General features: G+C 47.5%; 3 protein-coding genes across 3 annotated transcripts in view; 1 reads left to right on the forward strand and 2 right to left on the reverse strand.

Annotated features, from left to right (window-relative positions):
* Nucleotides 1-9,990, reverse strand: part of arid3a (AT-rich interactive domain 3A) — a 24,058-nt gene extending 14,068 nt beyond the window's left edge. The window contains 8 exon segments of the mRNA XM_060067508.1: nt 4,780-4,878; nt 5,347-5,402; nt 5,634-5,719; nt 5,890-5,975; nt 7,388-7,499; nt 7,843-7,964; nt 8,481-8,638; nt 9,785-9,990. Coding sequence (XP_059923491.1) covers nt 4,780-4,878; nt 5,347-5,402; nt 5,634-5,719; nt 5,890-5,975; nt 7,388-7,499; nt 7,843-7,964; nt 8,481-8,638; nt 9,785-9,837 — 772 coding nt within the window. The 5' untranslated portion in view covers nt 9,838-9,990.
* Nucleotides 9,991-10,233: 243 nt separating this feature from the next.
* On the forward strand, nt 10,234-13,658 carry LOC132469185 (uncharacterized). Its single transcript, XM_060067121.1, has 3 exons — nt 10,234-11,611; nt 12,104-12,333; nt 13,003-13,658. Exons 1-3 carry the CDS (start codon nt 10,496-10,498, stop codon nt 13,223-13,225), a joined length of 1,569 nt encoding a protein of 522 aa, XP_059923104.1. The 5' UTR covers nt 10,234-10,495; the 3' UTR covers nt 13,226-13,658.
* A 1,034-nt stretch (nt 13,659-14,692) lies between these two features.
* The window catches only part of LOC132469184 (phospholipid-transporting ATPase ABCA1-like), an 18,617-nt gene continuing 13,309 nt past the window's right edge, over nt 14,693-20,000 (reverse strand). Inside the window, exons 21-29 of the mRNA XM_060067120.1 lie at nt 19,901-20,000; nt 19,489-19,551; nt 19,034-19,140; nt 18,487-18,628; nt 17,936-18,070; nt 17,019-17,122; nt 16,666-16,758; nt 15,913-16,162; nt 14,693-15,341 (exon numbers count right to left, since the gene is read on the reverse strand). The exon at nt 19,901-20,000 is cut by the window's right edge and continues 27 nt beyond it. Coding sequence (XP_059923103.1) covers nt 14,745-15,341; nt 15,913-16,162; nt 16,666-16,758; nt 17,019-17,122; nt 17,936-18,070; nt 18,487-18,628; nt 19,034-19,140; nt 19,489-19,551; nt 19,901-20,000 — 1,591 coding nt within the window. The 3' untranslated portion in view covers nt 14,693-14,744. The remainder of the gene's footprint in view (nt 15,342-15,912; nt 16,163-16,665; nt 16,759-17,018; nt 17,123-17,935; nt 18,071-18,486; nt 18,629-19,033; nt 19,141-19,488; nt 19,552-19,900) is intronic.

Below are 20,000 nucleotides of genomic sequence, written 5' to 3' on the forward strand. Positions count from 1 at the left end.
CAACTCCAAATGACGTATGACCTGATCATACCCCCATAATAACCTAAATAAAACCGGCTGGAGATACAATAATGCTGGCTACTACAGGCTACTACAGTCTAATATCAGCTGCAGGACTATATGCACAGGAACGGACACAACAAACACCAGAGAAATGAACAGACCCGATCCATTGAGCAATGGTCTATAACAGAGGTACATGGCGTAAAACCAGTATCACCAGTGGGTGTTGGGTGGTAATGACACGCAGCAGACCGGGGACCAGCCGATCCAGAAAAAAAACGTAGCCTACGAGTAGTTGGAATTTAATCGATGATCAAACCACGTATCCTATAGTTCAGGCAAAAGCCGCCGTTTTCTTAAGTGCAGTTGGAATAATAGCCCTGTTATATGCGGTGTTATGATGGGATTAATCTAATGTCGACCCTCGTTACATTTCCCTCGGATCGGACACCTGGCAGCCGTTACGTATACAAACCGAGTATCGATCAGGGTCATTTTGATAACATCCCATCGATACGTGTGTCCTACTATAACGCGTTAACCCCGTCGTGACGGCGGACGACGGGGATCAACGATACAGTTTAATTGACAGTGCATGCATGAGTGCGTATATATATCTATAAAAAGGGAATCAACTTACCTAATCACGCTTCCGTTTGGTTCCTGAGCTCTCGGGAACGGGCAGAAACCTTCATGGTCTCCCTGAGAATCTACTACAGAAAAAGCTTGTTGTGTATCAAACATACGGAAAGTGGTTTCATGGGGTGGGATATAAACGCACGCATCAGCTCGCGTGTAATTCGGTTTGGGAGTTTGATCCAGAGGTCACTTCGTATCTGAGCCTCCTCATCAGAGGCGTGCTCGCAGTCGCAGAGTCAAATCATTGGTTGACAAACAGCTATCAGATGCAAATTCCTAACATCTGAATCAGCAAGGGGCCACCCCCCCCCCCCCCCCCCCCTCTAACCCCAACCCCCCCTCCACTCAATAAAAAGGGAATGTCGGCCAATGCTAATATGTCAGGCATGGGAGTGTATAAATGAAAGCCCTCCGCCTGTTTGTCCATAGCAGAAATACGAGTCCGCTTGGTACGTGTCGAAAATGATTTATCACTCATCTCACTCATGCACATTTTCTGTTACCGGAGTGCTACTACTAACACAACGCCAAAGTCCGGCAGAAACTTGAGAGATCGCCCCTTACACCCACCTCAGTGTTGGCGACCGTGTCAATCTTTTTGTCGACGGTCCCTTGACGAGCGAATCGCACCCCCGCCCCTTCCCAGTACAACAGGCAGGATGGGTGGTTCCTGTTGCCATAGGGTGAAGTAGGCAAGGTCGATGAATTAATGAATTTAAAATGGGAAACGAGCAGTTTTATTTTTCCACGAATTTGCTTTCAGCAGCTATTTGATGTCCAGAGTTAGGCTATAACATCAAAGTGTAGGCAATTATGTATATAAGACCACTAGCTATCAGGTTATTATATATCTATATCGATATATCGGTATATAATTTATAATAAATATACATATATATGACTATATATAATATAGTTTATATATATAAAATATATATTATATTTATATATACATTACGTACATACATGCTTTCTGTATATATCAACAAGATTACATGATATGGTGCCACATTTATTTGTTGTTACTATTCACCACCAAACCGTTATCTTAATAATAAATGCTAGTAAAAACTTGGTATTAAGTTTCTTTAATACCAGAAAGTTAGATCAAGTATAAGCCCAACTGAAAAACCTATAACCCCTTTTTCATTATTCATAAAATGCTTGTATAAAGCTCTACAATTCGTTTATCTAATTCATGTGTGAGTAAGAGAGTGTGAGAGTGTGAATGTGTGTTTTCTTCGTTTTCTGTGTTATCTCTGAAACTAACTCCTGAAACTGGTACAAACGGTCTCCTATTGTAATATCACATAATTAAGACACACGACACCATGAGAGCAGGCAGTTAGCCTTTGTTAAATATATACACCTACACCTGTGGCTTTGGGTGTGGATAAATATAGTAGGCCTCAACCGCATTATATAAGGCTACTCTTCTGTGAGGGGAAATCCGATGTGATCCGTTTCTGCCCACTCTGCATTATTAACAAGCCTATATCAGACATGAATTTATTGTTAAGGTGCTTGCGTACATTTGATTAAAGTACATTGAAGTTGTAATAAAAAAACGACAATACAATCATAAACAATGATAAAAGCCTTGTTTAACGGTAGTCCTATTTATAATATGAACAAGGTCCGAATACAATCTATGGATCCTAACCTTGTTCGGTATTTATTGGTAATAGGGCGCCATCTAGTGGACAGATAAAGATATCAGCCATTAGGGCGCTAAAGCAGCTCCCAACCTGTTGCTTGGGACTTTTAGTCTGAAAAGGATTGCAGGTGTAAACTAATAAATGTAGATAATTAGCAGTACAATTATGATTAGAAAATGTTTAGCAGCAGGAGCCCTTTTATACAAACAGACTTCCCTAATGTTTTGTAGTTGCCACAAGCAAACCCATGATGTTTGTTCATATGTTGATGGGATTGATGTGTGGGGAAGCAGGTTTGGAACCACTGAATAAAAAACTTGTTAAGTCACATATGTTCAAAACCTTCTTTTATTTTTTACTGAGATGCCGAGAAATGCCAAGAATTTTCTTTCTCAAATTTGACGTGGTTTTGAAGTGGTTTCCAATGTTTGACTGGAACTGCATTATTTAAAAGGTTTTTCCCAAGGGGAGTGCTTTGAACGAATGGGTTTCATCAAGACTTTGAAGCTTGTATAGAGCATGACGATGACTCAGCATTTGCAAGGTCAACAATGGAAAGACTTTAGAGTGGTAGTTTGGTCTGAGATGAAAAGGAGTTGGAGACAAGAACAGAACATATTCGGATAGGTACGTTAACGTTTATTAAAACCAGGGGGGCTGTAGGTTGGCTGCGGTGGCATTCAGAAGCCGTGGTTAGACTGGGGAATGCGTAGCCCTTCAAACCGTCTGTTGTGATACATGTATAAATATCTAGTGATGTACACATACACTCTGGCATGACTCAACACAAACCAAGTTTAAAAAACGACTTTGGCAGTTGGAACAATCGTAAACAACTCTTGTCTTTCCGTTGAATATTTACAGCCTCGCTAATAAAGCTCTCGACGTAAAGTTCCACGTACAAAAACGGTTTGAAAAACAAAACCAAAAAAACGACAACCCAATGTCGGTTTGGGTTTGTGATATTCAAAACGTTCCCGTTTGTAAGATTTCATAACTTACGTTGCACACACATTGCACACACAGTGAAAATATTACATGACATTCAAGGTGTAAACACAGAAAGCCTGAGAGAATGGAGCCCCCTAGGAGGGGAAATGGACACACTTTGGTTGGAGATGAACTGCCAGCTCTCGTGTCTAGCACCGTCACAGACCGTACAGGACGTACCGTAAATCGATGGTTTGGAAATAACCGCAATGTTGTTCAAAAAGCTAGACAGTACAAATGTAGAAATATATAAACAGAAAAACATAGAAATGCATCATCTGCATTCATAAGGCCCAAGTGCTAGTATATGGTTGTGTTATGATGTATTTACGAAAGGGCTGAACGATTTGGGGAAGTAATCTAATTGCGATGTTTTTGACCAATATTGCGCCTGTGATTTAATGTACGATTTTTATAATTTCTGAAGTTCCTTATGTTGTGTATTATTCACCAATATTTTTTTATAAATCAGATCTTTAGTATGACCAACACAACATTGGAAGCAGTCAACATAAAAACTGCTCTTTAATGTAGGCCAGGCCGATGTGTTGAGATTAGTTTATATTATAAACTTCTTTATTTAGCTATTGAATTGTAAAATAAAAATAAAAATAAATGAATCGTACTGATTTCCAGTCAGTAACGGTAACAAATAATCATTTTTTTGCAGCCTTTGCGATTTTGCATATCGCGTTGTATTACATCGCGATTTCGATTTGAATACGATTAATCGTTCAGCCCTAATTCCCGACATGCAATTCAAGCAGTGAAAATGTCGATATGTAAGAGTGGAGCTGTTTTTATGGCGGTTGAATAAGCATAAATAGTGTCTAAAAAAGTGAACACATCTACTGCAATGCAATCAAGAAATAGTTTGGTAAATGTAAGCGTGGAAATAATCTGTTTGTAACAAATCAGATCTCTCCACCGCAACATTCGCTCCAAATGCCTAACTTTGTCAGCATCTCTCCAAAGAGAGAGGGAAAGCCATATCCATTAAAGCCTTTGCGGAAGTTGAGCTTTCCTCCACAAAAAGAAACCAGCAAAATCGCAAAACCCCCCCCAGAAAAAAGGAAATCCTAGCAGAGTAAAAATAATATGAAAAGGCATTGTGTAACGTATTTGACCGGCTACAAACTTGATATGTAATGGTGTCTCAACAACAAGCCATTTCATACTAGTCATCCCATAACAACAATAGACCTGAACTATTCATGCGATGCATATTTTGATAAAAGGTGGTTCCCATAACACCGGCTAGGCCAGTTTGTGTTTCCGTCTGTGCGGATCAGTCCTGATGTAACTAGTTTTGAAAATGTAAAATCGTATTTGTTTACCGTTTATTGTGTTTCGAGGCTAAGTGACAAAGGGACCAGCTGCTTCGACCCGACGCACCTCTATCTGTCCCATAAAGACCTCGAACCCCTGGAGGGCGAGGCGATGTGGGTGGAGGGCGTGGTCGATGGCGTGGCCCCCCCACCACCTCAGCTCATGTTCTCCAGGTACACCGAGAGCAGCGGGCATGGGGCCTGGAAGTCCTCCTGCTTGTTGACCACCTCCGTCTGACGAGAGCCGTTGCAGTCGGAGCCTGCCGCCGAGGGTAGGAACACAGAGACACACACACACACACACACACACACACACACACACACACACACACACACACACACACACACACACACACACACACACACACACACACACACACACACACACACACACACACACACACAGGCAAGCACGCACCGACGAGCAGGCACAGACACACACACACGAACAGACACACACACACAGACACACAGACACAAAGACACGCACATTAAGAGAATTTCCACAAATAAAAATAAAAATGCAAATAAATAACATTTCCTCCACCAAATCTCCCCGATCCCTAAGACCATTTCATACTCAATAATAACGATAAACGTCTTCTACAGTCACCTGTAAATGTCCCCCGTAGCATCAGCCCCTTTGCATTTTTCCCCTCTGGAGCCCCCTGAGCGTGTACTCCCAGCCCAAGAGCACTGTGGGTAATGTAGTTCTCGGGTGTACTCACTTGCAGACACCAGGTCCATGTACTGGCACAGGGCGTGGAGCAGCAGCCTCTCAAAGCTGCACACCAAACGCAAGAAACCGGATGTGAACACAAAATCACGTTTGTTGTTCCATTTTGTTAAAAAAACACCCGTGACCTTTAAGGGAGGTATCTCGCAGACTTTGGGGGATCATCAGTCGGGATCTGAACACCGCTGACCCCCCCCCCCTGCTGTTCTGATACCCTAATGACGGCAGGTGCGTTGATGATGATGATGGAGGAGGAGGAGGGGCGTTGCCGGGGGTTACCTGCTGGCCAGTTTGGCGGTGTAGACGGCGTGCGGTTGGGCATTGAAGAAGTTCAACACGGCCTCCTCCAGCACCTCCAGAGTTCCCTGGGGAGGAGACGGAGAGCACAGCAGCAGGGTTACGCTAACATCCCCGAGATGAACGCTGGGGAATCGGCCCACTGAGACGCTAGTCTCAAGTTGGTCCACGGACGTCATTGGCCTGGGCCAGCCCGGGGTCGGTGGGGGGCCGGCGTGGGGGGGCCAGACGGACTCACCATGGGGATCTGCTTGCGTCGCAGACTGCAGCGCAGGCGTCGGTCGATGCGCAGGAAGCAGGCCTGAGCGGGGAACACGTCCGCCACTGGGGAAGAGCGGTGGTCAGTGATCGGTCGTCGATCGATCGGTCATCAACAGAGCATTGCTACCATCAATAATAATAATGACCCATTAATTGTATGAACTAACAGTAACCGTGCGGTAGATACGAATTCTTGGAATATACATACGTTCTTCATACTGCAGTATGATCTGCTGAAAAAGAGTTACAACAAACTGAATAGACTATGAAAAAACGGACAAACTACTCAAATCACACAGAATAACGATAAACCCTGCCTTTATCAAAGTGAAGAAAGTGTGTTGCTGGCTCTTGAGTTGACCTCAGCCTGACCTACGACTCTCTGCTTTTGGATAATATGAATGTGTTGAACGTCTTTTACACTTCAGGCCTATAACGCCCTGCACTTTCACAGCTGAGCGCTTGTCCTGTTTTAACGAATCCCTGGAGCATTTTCCCCTGATGGTATGCTCATCAAACTGTGGCGCTAACAAACACACTCGGGTTTGGTTGAACCCAGGGCTCCGGGTCCGATCCCAGTTAATTCTGGTTCGGTTTGTTTTAGGGGAGAGCATGGGCCGACCCAACTGGACGAAGCGAACCACAAGACAATACAATGTGGGTTGAACGCACACTGCTGCTGCGAACTGAAATTAATAAAAAATAGCCTGGGGACTTTCCCGAGCTGAAAATGATCTAGGGATCTGATTGCGGCCAGATGAGGAGAATCAGGAAGTGGAAGCACTAATCTGAATGTGGTCTGACGATAATAAAATTAAATGTTGGGGACAGCCAAAGATACACTGACTTTATTTATTATTCTAAATGACATGTATGACCATGTCTGACATGTATGACCATGCATACATCTATATAGTGGGTGTTGTTGTCTATATATATATATATATATATATATATATATATATATATATATATATATATATATATATATATATATATATATATATATATATATATATATATATATATATATATATATAATATATATATTAGGGATGCACCGAAATGAAAATTCGTGGCCGAAACGGAAACCGTTTTTCATTCATTTTGCTTTAATTTTTCACCATTGCATAAATCAAACAATTCAATGTCCTTTATAAACTTTTTTGTCTTGCTTTTCAATAAAAAAAGTCAATTACAAATTTGATACAAAATATTTATTTAATACTGAACGTTTTCTAACATTCCAGCAGACCATAAAGCAAGAATTTAAGAACAATGTACCTATAAATAAATTAGTAAAACATCTTTATTTATTTTTTTAATCAAAAATTAAAATGTTCGGTGTATTTTTTTCGGCCTTTTTACTCCTTCGGCCGAAACCGAAAATTATGCTTTGGGCCATTTTCGGCCGAACATTTTCGTTGGCCGAATATTCGGTGCATCCCTAAGAGTGTGAGTGTTGTTCCTCTCACCGTTGATCTGCTCCTTGAGGAGTCGGCTCTTGCTCTTCCGGGCCTCCTGCTCCAGCAGGGCCAGCAGTCGCTCCTGCTCCTCCCCCGAGCGGTTCATGAAGTCGTCCCAGTGCTGCAAAACAAGGGCACCCAGGAAGTCAACCACAGGAAGTGGACCACAGGAAGTCAACCACAGGAAGTCAACCACAGGAAGTGGACCACAGGAAGTGATGTTAAACACAAGATCTTGTCTTAGCAGTGAAATAAATAATAACGATCGGAGCGATTTGATCGATTCCTCCAGCGATTGACAACGAGTAACAGTGAATCATTTAATTTCCTCCTCTCCCATACATACTAGGAACGTTATGCGTCTCATGGGTTAAACCTCCTCTGAGTGGAGGTGAGGAACAAGAGGTGGCCCCGGGGGGGACAGACCCCCGGGGGACGGGGAGGGGGGACGGACGGACACAGACCTCGGCGTAGCACTCGTTGGTGCAGGCCTCCGTGAAGATGGAGGGCAGGGCGGGGTGGGAGCCCACCTCCAGCTCCTCCACACAGCACTCCTCCTTCTCCAACAGGTTGGCCAGGTGGAGGGCTGGGGGGGGGGGGGGGGGGGGGGAGGAGGAGGAGAAACAGAGAGAGGTTCTGATGAGGACCTGCATGAGTCGGGTGAACGTGTGGGAAGGGGATGGATCTCTGCTTTAGTGAAGTGCTTTGTTTTAATGTGGGTGTATAAACATAAATGTCATTGTTGATGACATTATCAAATGTAATGATGATATTTATCATCATGGTTATTATATATTATCATCATGATTACCATTATTATTACAATCAATATTAACACAATCATCATTGCCATCATATCATCCTCCATCGGTGTTCCTCATGGGGTCACACTCTGATGATGAGTGAGTGAAGGGAGGCTGGGTGATGAGTGAGTGAAGGGAGGGTGATGAGTGAATGAGTTGAGGGTGACGAGTGAGTGAAGGGAGGCTGGGTGAGTGAGTGAAGGGAGGCTGGGTGAGTGAGTGAAGGGAGGCTGGGTGAGTGAGGGTGATGAGTGCGCGAGTGAATGAGTTGAGGGAGTGAAGTGTTCCGGTGTTCCTACAGTTCTCCAGGCGCTGCAGGCTCTTCCTGCCCTTGGCGCGGGGCGTGAGCTCCGAGTTGCGGTTGGCCTTGCTGATGTAGAACTGCTTCTTCCGGGCCGAGGAGACGCGCTTGGCCGGGGAGCCGGGCAGGGAGGCACAGCGGCGCTCCTCTATCAGGCTGCGGGGACCGGGACGAACATCTGGGTTATGAGCACACTCCTCCTTAATGGACTCCTTGCCTCCAGTTCACCTAGACTCTGCATGGCCTCCCCTCTGAGCATCGTGTAGCATCTTATCCTGGCTGTTTTTGCTGTATACGGGGAATGGGTTAATCTAGGGATTATAAGTGGGTTCTATGTACATCTATACTCCAACGAGAGCGATATATGTTGTCTCTCTTTCTTCTGACAAATGTACTTATTCTCATAAATGTAAATGTACCAGGAACACATTTGCTTGAATTTCTTCTTAACTATTACCGGCAGTTACTGATTAATAAAGTGTCAACTAAATCTTGTTCAAGAAAGGTCTACAGGTTACAACCACTACAACACTGTACCCTCCACACTGAAGTAGGCCTTGAGTGAATGGTACTTATTCCGCCACTGTGCACTGCTGAGACAATGCAGAGGCTGTAGGGCTCTGAGTGCAGCATATTTTCCCAGCTCAAGTCCAGATCTCCCAGCTTCGGTGAAACTGGGTCAGTGGGTCTCAGATTCAAGCCACGCCCCCCCCCCCCCCCCGCCTGTCATTGGCCAGTGAGTTGTGCTGACGCCATATTTAGCTCTTGCCCTGCATAGCCTCAGTGTTATGGCTTAATGTTTAGAAGAAAATATATGCATGAGGCAATGATCCATTTTTTTTAATGGGGATTTAACACACAATCAATTATACATTATTTGTTTGATAGTTTAACAGTAACAATTTGAATCATGGTCATTTACCTTGGTTAAACTACTTGATTATGTTTATAAAATGTTTTTGATACACATTTCAAGAATTCTTGCAATCACGCAATGGAATAAATACCGGTGTTGCTCACAGGTGTTGCCGGCAACGCAACTGCCCAACCCGTACTGGAAACCAATACATACACATAACACTACAACTAGCCTGTTACAAAACCAGTACACTGCCTATGGTCGATATATATACTTTCCGGAGCAGGAAATGCATTGCAAAAGCATTACAGCGCTAAAATGAAAGATAACAATTATTTTACTATGGAGCCGATGAAATCGTGCAGAGTTGGGCTTTAAACCCAAGCTCCTTTAACAGATGTGACAGCTAAAGCTAACAGAGAAATAGACTGGCTTTGACTCACATGAGATCCTGTTCTTCATGTCGATCATTGGACAAAACAACCATCTTACGCATATGAAGGTGACCTACGACGTCTTGGAACTGTGAATAAGCGACTCTTTGAAGATAGATAGGACTCAAGTATACAGGGCTGTTAGCTTCTATTGGAGGTCTGATTGCACACAACACAGAATGTCTCCGCCCACACGAGTGACAAAGCAGCGCCACAAGGGGGCGCCACACGCACCTCTTAACAATAGAGACTTATTACAGAACTGTAATGAGAATTAAATATCAACACAAATAAAGAAATCAATCAAGAAAAAAAAACTTTAAAATAAGCAGAATATATATACATAATATATCTGTATGTACTAAATAAGAGAATATCTTCGTACAATTTGACACTGCTTTCCGATCACGTTGTTGTTGGCGTTTGTGTGCATGTAACCATAACAGCACATTGAATGGGTCTGTATGGGCCAATAGATTGTCCTGAAAAGGTCGCAGTCCTGAAAGGGTTCCACCGCCAGAATACACAGGCCTTCAAATTGTATAATTTTTCACTGTTTTAAGGGATTATTCCAGGGTGGTAAATTATTATTTATTCCCATCTTATTGTGTGTCAGAACCAAACTAAGCGATATTTTCCATTTTTAAGTTTCTGTGATGCGAAAATGAGGTCTGAGAAGCAGGGAGATCCGACGTCTCTCTCCTTTTTATCCGAGAAGGGATGAATCCGGGAAGGAAAAAAACGGTCCGCCGCAAAGACTCACTGTTCTCAACCACCTGTGAGCGGTCGGGGAATGTAATGAAGATTTGCGTCAATCTCATGCCTGCCCTGGCCCTCTCTCAGGACCCCCTTGACCCCGAAGAAGAGAGTCGAGACCACAGCCACAGATTCTCCCTCAAAGAGAAGACACGCATCCCGGCTTCCACTAACGAGGAACGTAAACCTGAGAAAGATAAAGCGAGTAATCGGCGAGGTGACCTCAAGCGTACGGTTTTAACTTTCAATGGAGCCACAAGAGTCCATCTTAACCCCGCGTTTGTACTTCCCCCGATCATGGCTAAATCCAACAACACCCTTTGGAGGCGCCCTGTTTACTACGACCATGCGAAGACTGTGGTGTCGACTGCACCGCCTAACCAGGGTGGGGCAGCCCTATCCAGACACGGTGGGGTATCCCGCTACAGCGGGGTATCTAGCCTGGGCGGGGTGTCTTACCAGGGTGGCGTATATGACATGGGTAGTGTATATATCAAGGGTTGGGTGTCTGATCAGGGTGGGGTATCTAGCCAGGGAAGGGTATGTAGCCAGGGAGTGGTATATGACCAGAGTGGGGTATCCAACCAGAGTGGGGTATCTAGCCTAAGTGGGGCATCGAGTCAGGGTGGTTTATGTGACCAGGGTGGGGTATCTATTCAGGTTGGTGTATCTAGCCACAGTGGGGTAAATGACCAGAGTGGGGTATCTAGCCAGAGTGGGGTATATGACCAGAGTGGGGTATCTAGCCAGAGTGGGGTATCTACGTCCAGCCAGGATGGGGTATATAACAAGGATAGGTTATATGACCAGGGCGGGGTATCTAGTCAAGATATGGTATCTTGCCCGAGTGGGGTATATGACCCGAGTGGGGTCTCTGACAAGGGAGTATCCAGCCAGTTTTGGGTATGTAACCAAAGTTGGGTATCTGCCCACGGAGTATCCAGCCAGAGTGGGGTATCTAACCCGGGCGGGGTCACAGAGCAGAATGAGAGGCTAAAGGCCCGTGAATACACACCCTCCTCATCAGACGGACCACCAGACACCAGGCGCTGGACAGACAGAACTCTGTCATCTGAACGGGTAAGGAATCCATGCTTCCATATTAATCACTATTTTCAAGTTACCAAGTATACAATTTAGAAATGTACAATCTCTTATTTCACATGCAGGATCATAGTACACACGTTTCCTGCAAATAAATGTCTGGGTATTTTTCAACCCTGTAAGGCTTTTTTAAATTATCGCTTTTAGTTTATATCAGCGGAGCGTTTTCAATGTTTCCAATCTCTCAAATGGTCTGTAATAAAATCTAACGTCCAACTGTACACGCTTATCAAAAGTAGCCATAAACGCGTACAATTGAGTGAACGAACAAAGCCACATGCCGTCTATTTCCCTTCATTGAAAAAAGACAAAGATACAAAAGGTCATCAGATATAAAAGGAGAAAACACGTCAGATAAACATACAGTCGTCGTGAGCCCTGTCCCTGACGACAGACCTCAGAGATGTCTAATCAAACGAGAACCTCGTTAACCCACAGTCCCCTTCTGCCTCCTCCTCACCCCCTCAGCGGCCTTCAGAGCCCCACCTACCAGACGTTTCCCTGGCCAGTCTGAGGCTGCTGCTGCACGGGGTGACCAGCCGCGTGGGCCGTAGGTCCACCTCCAGGAGGGGGGGCATCGGGGGGGTCCATTGGTCCGAGTCCGGGTCTGTTGGGTCTAGCCGGCTCTCGTTGGACCGGACCGTGCTGCAGCGTCTGAGAGGGAGCAGGTTGGACGAGGAGAGGCTGGGCAGTGCGGGGTAAGATGTTATGAAGATAGCGGTTATAGTCGCTAATGGAAGGACGCTCCCTCGCGTTATCTCTCGGATCGATAACGTGATGTTATTACGCCGCTCGGATTGGGAAAGCGAAAGCTCATGAATGATGTATGTGGAGAGAGCCGGCACGTGAAGCAGGGTTCTTCAAGGGAAGGCATGGAGGAACAGTTATTGTGCGGGAGTTCTGGAGATGCTGTATGTGTTAAATCTTATTTGTTCTCAAGTCACTTCCTCCCTGTAGAGTAGACTGTGATGACCTAAGTCTACAAACTCCCATCGAATTTCTAGACAAACTCTCATGGGAGTTTGTAGACTGGGATTTCATGGGAGTTTGTAGACTGTGTTCCATGTGGGATCAGTCTACAAACTCCCATGGGAGTTTGTAGACTGATCCCATGTGTGATCATCACAGTCATCAAACTCCCACGGGAGTTTGTGATGACCACACATGGGGTCACAGTCTACCGTCTACAAACTCCCATGGGAGTTTGTAGACGGTAGACTGTGACCCCATGTGTGTTCGTTTGTAGACTGAAGACCACACAGTTTGTCGACTGAGCTCTCATGTTTGAGACTCCCATGGGGATTTGTAGACTGTGAGGACCCCACACGGGTCCTAACCGGCTTCTAACACTTTGTGACCTTTGACAGGAAAGGACGAGTATTACTGCCGGCGGGAGACCGGGGCCAGGCGAGACTCCGGCCCCGGCTCCTCCTGCCCCCCATCTGCCCGGGGAACAGACCCCCGGTCCTGCTGACCATGTCCACAGGGAACCCCCCCCTCCTCCCCTCTCGCACCCCCCACCCCCAACGGAGACCCCCCATGGGGCAGACACAAGAAGAAACAGCGCTTTTAAAGCAATATATTTTTTAATGTTTACAGTGGAGTATCCCAAATAAATATATGTATATATATATTTTTTTTATATATTGTCCTATATTCACCGCCCTTGTCTCTCGCGGTGTGCAAAGGTAAATGATGGTATCTACATTCAAGTATTGAGCGTTATTTGAATCATGTGATTCAGTGGATGTTTGATTAAATGTTTGATGGTAGAGCTGAACATTGTTTGGATATTCTTTCTTCAAAACACCGCCCACAATGTGTCGATGATGTTAAGCTCACTGGAGATTTACGGACTACGGTGTGGATCTGAAGACGATGATGTTGGATGATAGTTTCCTACTTGCCCTACTACAATAATATTACATACAACGCTAAGAAATCAGCTTCATACTCAATTCAGAATTTTTTGGTAAAAAATAAAAACACAATACACAAACCAACAGGCTAACAAATAACAATAGGTATCCACAGATAATCTGAATACCTAATAATTGAGACCACAGATGCAAACGCATAGTAAAAACCAACAAACTAATTCTTGACCTAACAAAGGCAGCTCCAGTGGTTGAACCCTGGAATGATATAAACACCCTTTAATAAAATATAGTTTTCACATCAATCCGGGAACTTTTCCCGGACTGTTTGATTCAACATGATGGATATTCATTGCTGCACAAATACAGTAAAATAATCCAGCGGTCCTAATGCTACAAAGAGGAAAGTTAACTGAACCTGGCAGTTAATGTTTCCCTATTCTGCTAACGGTTTGGAATGAACGATGTTGGCTAACGTTGCGTCCAGTGTCCACGGCCTGAGTAGGAACCAAAATAAAAAAGTTTGATTGTCGATTGATTTGAATCACGTTAACCGGAACCCCCACGTAATACCTTGGTTTAGTCTTGCACTCCAACACCACCGTTTTATGTATATAAATATCGTATGATTTGCATTGGTTTAAATCACATGCAGCATTTGCTTCTTTAAATGTAACTTTCATAAATATACTGACCCACCCTTGGTTTTTCACCACATTGCAAGTTTTTTTTTTTTTTTACATTCTTAGATAAAACCATAACCGTCCATGTAGCGTGGACAGTAAGGCTACACGTCACCACAGGGAATCGAACCCAGGTCTCTCACAACACCACGACCAGGCATCCCTCTGGCCCCCGAACTAATCCACTTGACATTCTGGTACACACTGGCGACATACTAAACAGAGAAAAGGATAAACACACGAAGGTCAAACACTGGGGCCGTGACGGTACGTTTTGGGGGAGTCTGCTATCCGTAGTTCAGGGCGAAAGGGGAAGAACCGGGCACCGTTACGACATGGTTCAAATGGTGGCCGCTGAGGTACAGCACCGCCAAGGTTTCCGACCAGCGAGAAGCTGGTAGGAAAACCACTCGGATTCCTTTTAGCGTTTCCCCCGTGACGCCGGCCTCCAGCAAACGGCAGCTGTGGCAGTAGACCAACCCCCACCCCCGGCCTCTCAGGGTGTGGGGGGTCCCGGGGGGGGTCTGGTTCCCTGCGTGCGTCCGCGGGTCACACCTTGCTGTCCCGTGCGGTGCAGCCGCCTACCATGAAGAGCGACGCCGGGTCCTTGGGGGAGGGTTGGCCGGGGCTCTTGACGGCCGCGTCCGGGTTCTCCCGGACTTGCTCCTCCGCGCTGTCGCCGCTCCCGCCGACGCTGCCCGACCCGCCGCCGGCGTCCCGGTCCGCGGCGGGGTTCTCCCGGGCCTGCTCCTCTAGAGGGGGTCCGCTGGACTCCTGTATCGGCAGTCTGCTGCAGGACTCGGGTCCTGGAGGGTTAGAGGGGACAGGAGGTGGGCTGGTCGGCGGTACCGGCGGCCTGGGGGTCATCTCCATGCAGGAACCCCCCGCCATCCCCCCGCCGTTGCTCTGGTTCTTCCCAGACCGGCTGCCGCCGGGCTCCGCGTCGGGAGTCGTTTTGGATTTCCTCCGCTTTGATTCGCTGTCGGCGGGCGCCGTGTCGGCGGCCGGGACCCCGCCGGGCTGAGGGGTTTTGGTCGGCGGGTCGTCGGGCCGGGTGACGGGCCGGGCCGCGGCCGAAGGGGGCTTGCTCAGGACGTCTGTGAGTCTGTCGTCGTCGCCCTGCTCCTTGGCGAAGTTCACAAACACCTACGAGGAGGGGACAGCGGAAGGTGACGCCGCAAACAACCACAGGTTTTTATTAGACTTCACACAGTTCAGAATAGAACAGACTCTAACAGGGAGCGGAACAACGTAGTGGCCGATGTTGGGGATCCCGCGAGGCGAGGTTGAGAGGAGGACTCGCCTGGAAGTGAGTCAACCATCTATAGCTGAAAGCATCCTGGAGCAAGAAGCCCTCAACCCCTTCCTGCTTCTTAATGACTTGTATCTGTAAGTCGCTGTGGATAAAGGTTATGTTCTGAACCAAAGTAAACTGTATTGAACAGGACACCTTTACTTTCCCCAAATGGACCCTGACAATTACAATCAAGTCACTCGTTATATCCAAACGGCTCCCGCTGATTTTAATTCTATCTGTTCAGCGCATAGAGTGGATAAGTACTCTGTATCGACAAACCCTTAAAATTGACCACCATCCATCCATCCATCAATCCATCAATCATTCAATCATTCAATCCATCAATCAATCAATCAATCAATCAATCAATCTACCAATCAACCAATCAACCCCTCCGAGGGGGTGGGGGCGTGTCCCTACCTGGTCCAGGGTGGTCTGCGAGACGGAGAAGTCGGCCACGCCCAGCTCCTCGTAGTGGCTGGAGAGCACCTGGAAGAGGCGGGAGAGGCAGCAGGCGTGGGAGGGCAGCTGGTACTGCAGCACGTTCTGGTGCCGCTCCTTCAGCTCGATGGAGGGGAAGGCGCTGTGCAGGTACCCGTCCACCAGGCTCTGGTCCGGGGCCTGCTTGCCGTCCGCCAGCCGCAGCACCACGGTGTAGCCGTCCCCGAACCTGGAGCCCGGGGACGGGAGGGAACACATTGGGCCGTGTTAGGGGAGGCTTTTTCGACAAAGGGTCTACACTGGGTTCTATGAGTGTTCTAAGGACCGATGACCCTGACATTCAACAGCAAAAAATGTTAGGACTCCTAATCCTATCATTCAACCCCTAACATGCTAACAACTCCTATCCCTATCTTTCAACACCTAAAATACTTACAACTCCTAACGCTTACAACCAACTCCTAACCCTATCATTCAACCCCTAACCCTTACCTACTTACCAACTCCTCACCCTATCATTCAACCCCTAAAATACTTACAACCCCAAACATGCTAACAACTCCTATCGCTATCATTCAACCCCTAACATGCTAACATGCTAACCCTATCATTCAACCCCTAAAACACTTACAACTCCTAACGCTTACATTAAACTCCTAACCTTATCATTCAACCCCTAACCCTTACCTACTTACTAACCCCTAACCCTAACATCGGGTGGTGCTCACTCACCTGTTCTTCAGGTGCTGGACGGACCCAAGGCACTGGAACCTTCCATTGACCATGATGGCCATTCTGGTGCAGAGAGCCTCACACTCCTCCATACTGAACACACACACACACACACACACACACACACACACACACACACACACACACACACACACACACACACACACACACACACACACACACACACACACACACACACGCGCGCGCGCACGCAAGATTCATCATTAGCAGATATATCTTGAGTCTGAGTGCAATTCCATAATTATTTTGTGCGTCAATACACAATACAATATCATTATTATATTCACATTCAATTTTTATATCTGAAGATGATATCCCACAGCGCCCCCTACCTGTGGGAGGTGAGCACCACAGCCCGGCCCTCCTTGGTGACGCTCACGATGCAGTTCCACAGGAAGCGCTTGGCCTTGGGGTCCATGCCGGTGGTGGGCTCGTCCTGACCGCAACACACATGGGGGGAACACATGAGGAACGCATCGGTGCATGGGACGGGCTCATGGACCAAAGTTTAAATGACTGGCGATGTTCAGCAGGGTGTAACATTTCTAGTCTTGTTTAGTTTTTTTGATCTTATGTGTATAATAAGATAGAAGGAGGTGGAGGAGGAGGAGGAGGTGGAGAAGGAGGTGGAGGAGGAGGAGGTGGAGAAGGAAGAGGGGAAGGAGATGGAGCAGGAGTAGGGGGAGGAGCAGGAGGTGGAGTAGGGGGAGGAGCAGGAGGTGGAGAAGGGGGAGGAGCAGGGGGAGGAACAGGGGGAGGAGCAGGGGGAGGAACAGGGGGAGGAGCAGGAGGTGGAGTAGGGGGATGAGCAGGAGGTGGAGAAGGGGGAGGAGAAGGGGGAGGTGGAGTAGGGGGAGGAGCAGGAGGTGGAGTAGGGGGAGGAGCAGGAGGTGGAGCAGGGGGAGGAGCAGGGGGAGGAGCAGGAGGTGGAGTAGGGGGAGGAGCAGGAGGTGGAGTAGGGGGAGGAGCAGGAGGTGGAGCAGGGGGAGGAGCAGGGGGAGGAGCAGGAGGTGGAGTAGGGGGAGGAGCAGGAGGTGGAGTAGGGGGAGGAGAAGGGGGAGGTGGAGTAGGGGGAGGAGCAGGAGGTGGAGTAGGGGGAGGAGCAGGAGGTGGAGCAGGGGGAGGAGCAGGGGGAGGAGCAGGAGGTGGAGTAGGGGGAGGAGCAGGAGGTGGAGTAGGGGGAGGAGCAGGAGGTGGAGTAGGGGGAGGAGCAGGAGGTGGAGCAGGGGGAGGAGCAGGTTCTCCTCACCAGGAAGATGACGGGCGGGGAGCCGATGAGGGAGATGGCGGTGGAGAGCTTCCTCTTGTTGCCCCCGCTGTAGCCCCCCGCCTCCCTCTCCGCGTACTGGCTCAGCCCCAGCTTCCTCACCCCCCACTGGGCCACCTGGGGAACAGCAGAGGGGGGGAGGTGGTCCGTCAGGAGGACCCCTCAAAGACCAGACCGGACCACAGCCTCAGGCCTGGCCCAAGGCTCACCTCACACCTCACACTCAGAGCCTAGAAGGTTCTGACACACTTTTCTCAAGATTTCATCACATTCAAAAACACCAGAGATAGACTTATTTCTTCCTCATTTAATTTTAAAGATGCGTTCTCTGTTGTACCATGAAGCCCGGTCACAATCACACACTTCTATTCAAATGAACCCCACCACACAAAGTTAGATTTCATAACTTCTCCAAAAGGTATGATACCTTTACTCTAACCTCTGACATCACATAGGCCTTGAAACCTCCCTATTATGACCCGACACTGATCTCAACCATAACTGTGCTTCAGTTTGTCCTCCTTTGACGTCACCTTGGCAACCGCATCCTCGGGTACCCCGCGCAGCCGGGCGTAGAACTCCAGGTGCTCCCGCCCGGTCAGCAGGTCGCTGATGGCGTCGAACTGGGGGCAGTAGCCCATGAGCTGGTGGACCCGCTCCATCTCCGTCAGGACACTAGGGGGAGCCGGACACAGCGCTCATATGATGCTGCCGCCTCCTGTTGTGTTTCGTCGTTTTGAGTGTTTGAGTGCCCTTATTGTGTTAAGACATCGCACACGCCAGGTATCTTCACTGGTTGTTCTTGCAGTGTTGGTAAGTGTAGCCTTCAATCTTCCATGACATCTAAACCGTCATTTCAAGTCCTTTTGTTAATAGATTACGCTTGCTTACTTACTTATATAAGTAATTGTTTATATTCAATAACAAAAAAAAAAACTCTGTCGTTTTCCAATTTTGGGTCTCCTCCAAGTTCTTCACAAATCAAAACGTCGTAAGACCTCCGTAATTCCCGCTTTCACTTTGAAATGCATCACATGACAGAACGCCTGTTCAGAGCCAGGAGGGGGCGGGGCCTCGTACCTGTGCTGGTGGAGGAAGGCCTCTCCGTGGGTGATGGACGTGTCTCCGGTCAGCATGCGAAACGTGGACGTCTTGCCCGCCCCGTTCACCCCCAGCAGGCCGAAACACTGACCGACAGAGAGGGAGCGCTCAGTTATTCATCCAACGTGACTGAGATGCATGTCACTGAGGAGCAGGGAGGGGTTAGGGCTTGAAGTCAAACAGCCTAGCCCGATAAACTATGCTGTGTTCCATAATGTTAACTGTTTGGCCATGGACAAATGCATATTCTCTATGAATGCATATTATTGCTGCAATATCATTTTTGCTGTATTCTTCCCCTCCCAAGATTCTCCGTATTATCTCCACCCTTCTTGTGCATTCTTATCTATGTATTCCACACACTCTACATTCAACTTAAAGGCCTCTGACAAACTAAAATGTTGTCTCAGCTTCCAGGCGGGTCCTCCTCTCACCTCGCCTCGCGGGATCCCCAAACACAGCCGGTTCACCGCTGGAGGCCTCCCAACGCTGTACACCTGAGAACAACACACACATGTATCACCCCGCAGCTCAGAACCTGTGGGGACCACATTCAAGACGGTGGCAACATTGGAAACGTTACACCTCGTAGTTGACGTTGATATTCTAAGGAATCAATGGGTTTGCAACAGGAAATACAGTATAAGTAAAAACCGGGGCACAGTGTGTTTACCTGCGACAAAAGAAGAGTGTTCTTGCGTCCTAGTATCTAAAGAGCAGTGCTTTGGGAGTTGTGATCCTCATTACACACACCGCCAGAAGGAGTGCATGTGTTTACCTGGTCGTCTGTATGACAGCTCTTTTATTGACCATCACCAGACGACCAGACGGAGCTCGTGTGTGTACCTTGCTCAGGTCCGTCATGGTGAGGATGTCTCCCTGCGCTCGCCCGCTCTTCACCCTCTCTCTCTCCCTGGCCACGTCCTCGTCCTCGGCACCAATAGGG

The sequence above is a fragment of the Gadus macrocephalus genome, chromosome 12 (genome assembly GCF_031168955.1).
Source record: "Gadus macrocephalus chromosome 12, ASM3116895v1".
In the NCBI taxonomy this organism is placed as follows: Eukaryota; Metazoa; Chordata; class Actinopteri; order Gadiformes; family Gadidae; genus Gadus; species Gadus macrocephalus.

Excerpts from the sequence above, each read along its gene's own strand:
- LOC132469185 (XM_060067121.1), top strand. The coding sequence starts at position 10,496 with ATGAATCCGGGAAGGAAAAAAACGGTCCGCCGCAAAGACTCACTGTTC. Across the intron at positions 11,612-12,103 it reads GAACTCTGTCATCTGAACGG|CGGCCTTCAGAGCCCCACCT; the intron begins GTAAGGAATCCA and ends TCACCCCCTCAG. Across the intron at positions 12,334-13,002 it reads GAGAGGCTGGGCAGTGCGGG|GAAAGGACGAGTATTACTGC; the intron begins GTAAGATGTTAT and ends GACCTTTGACAG.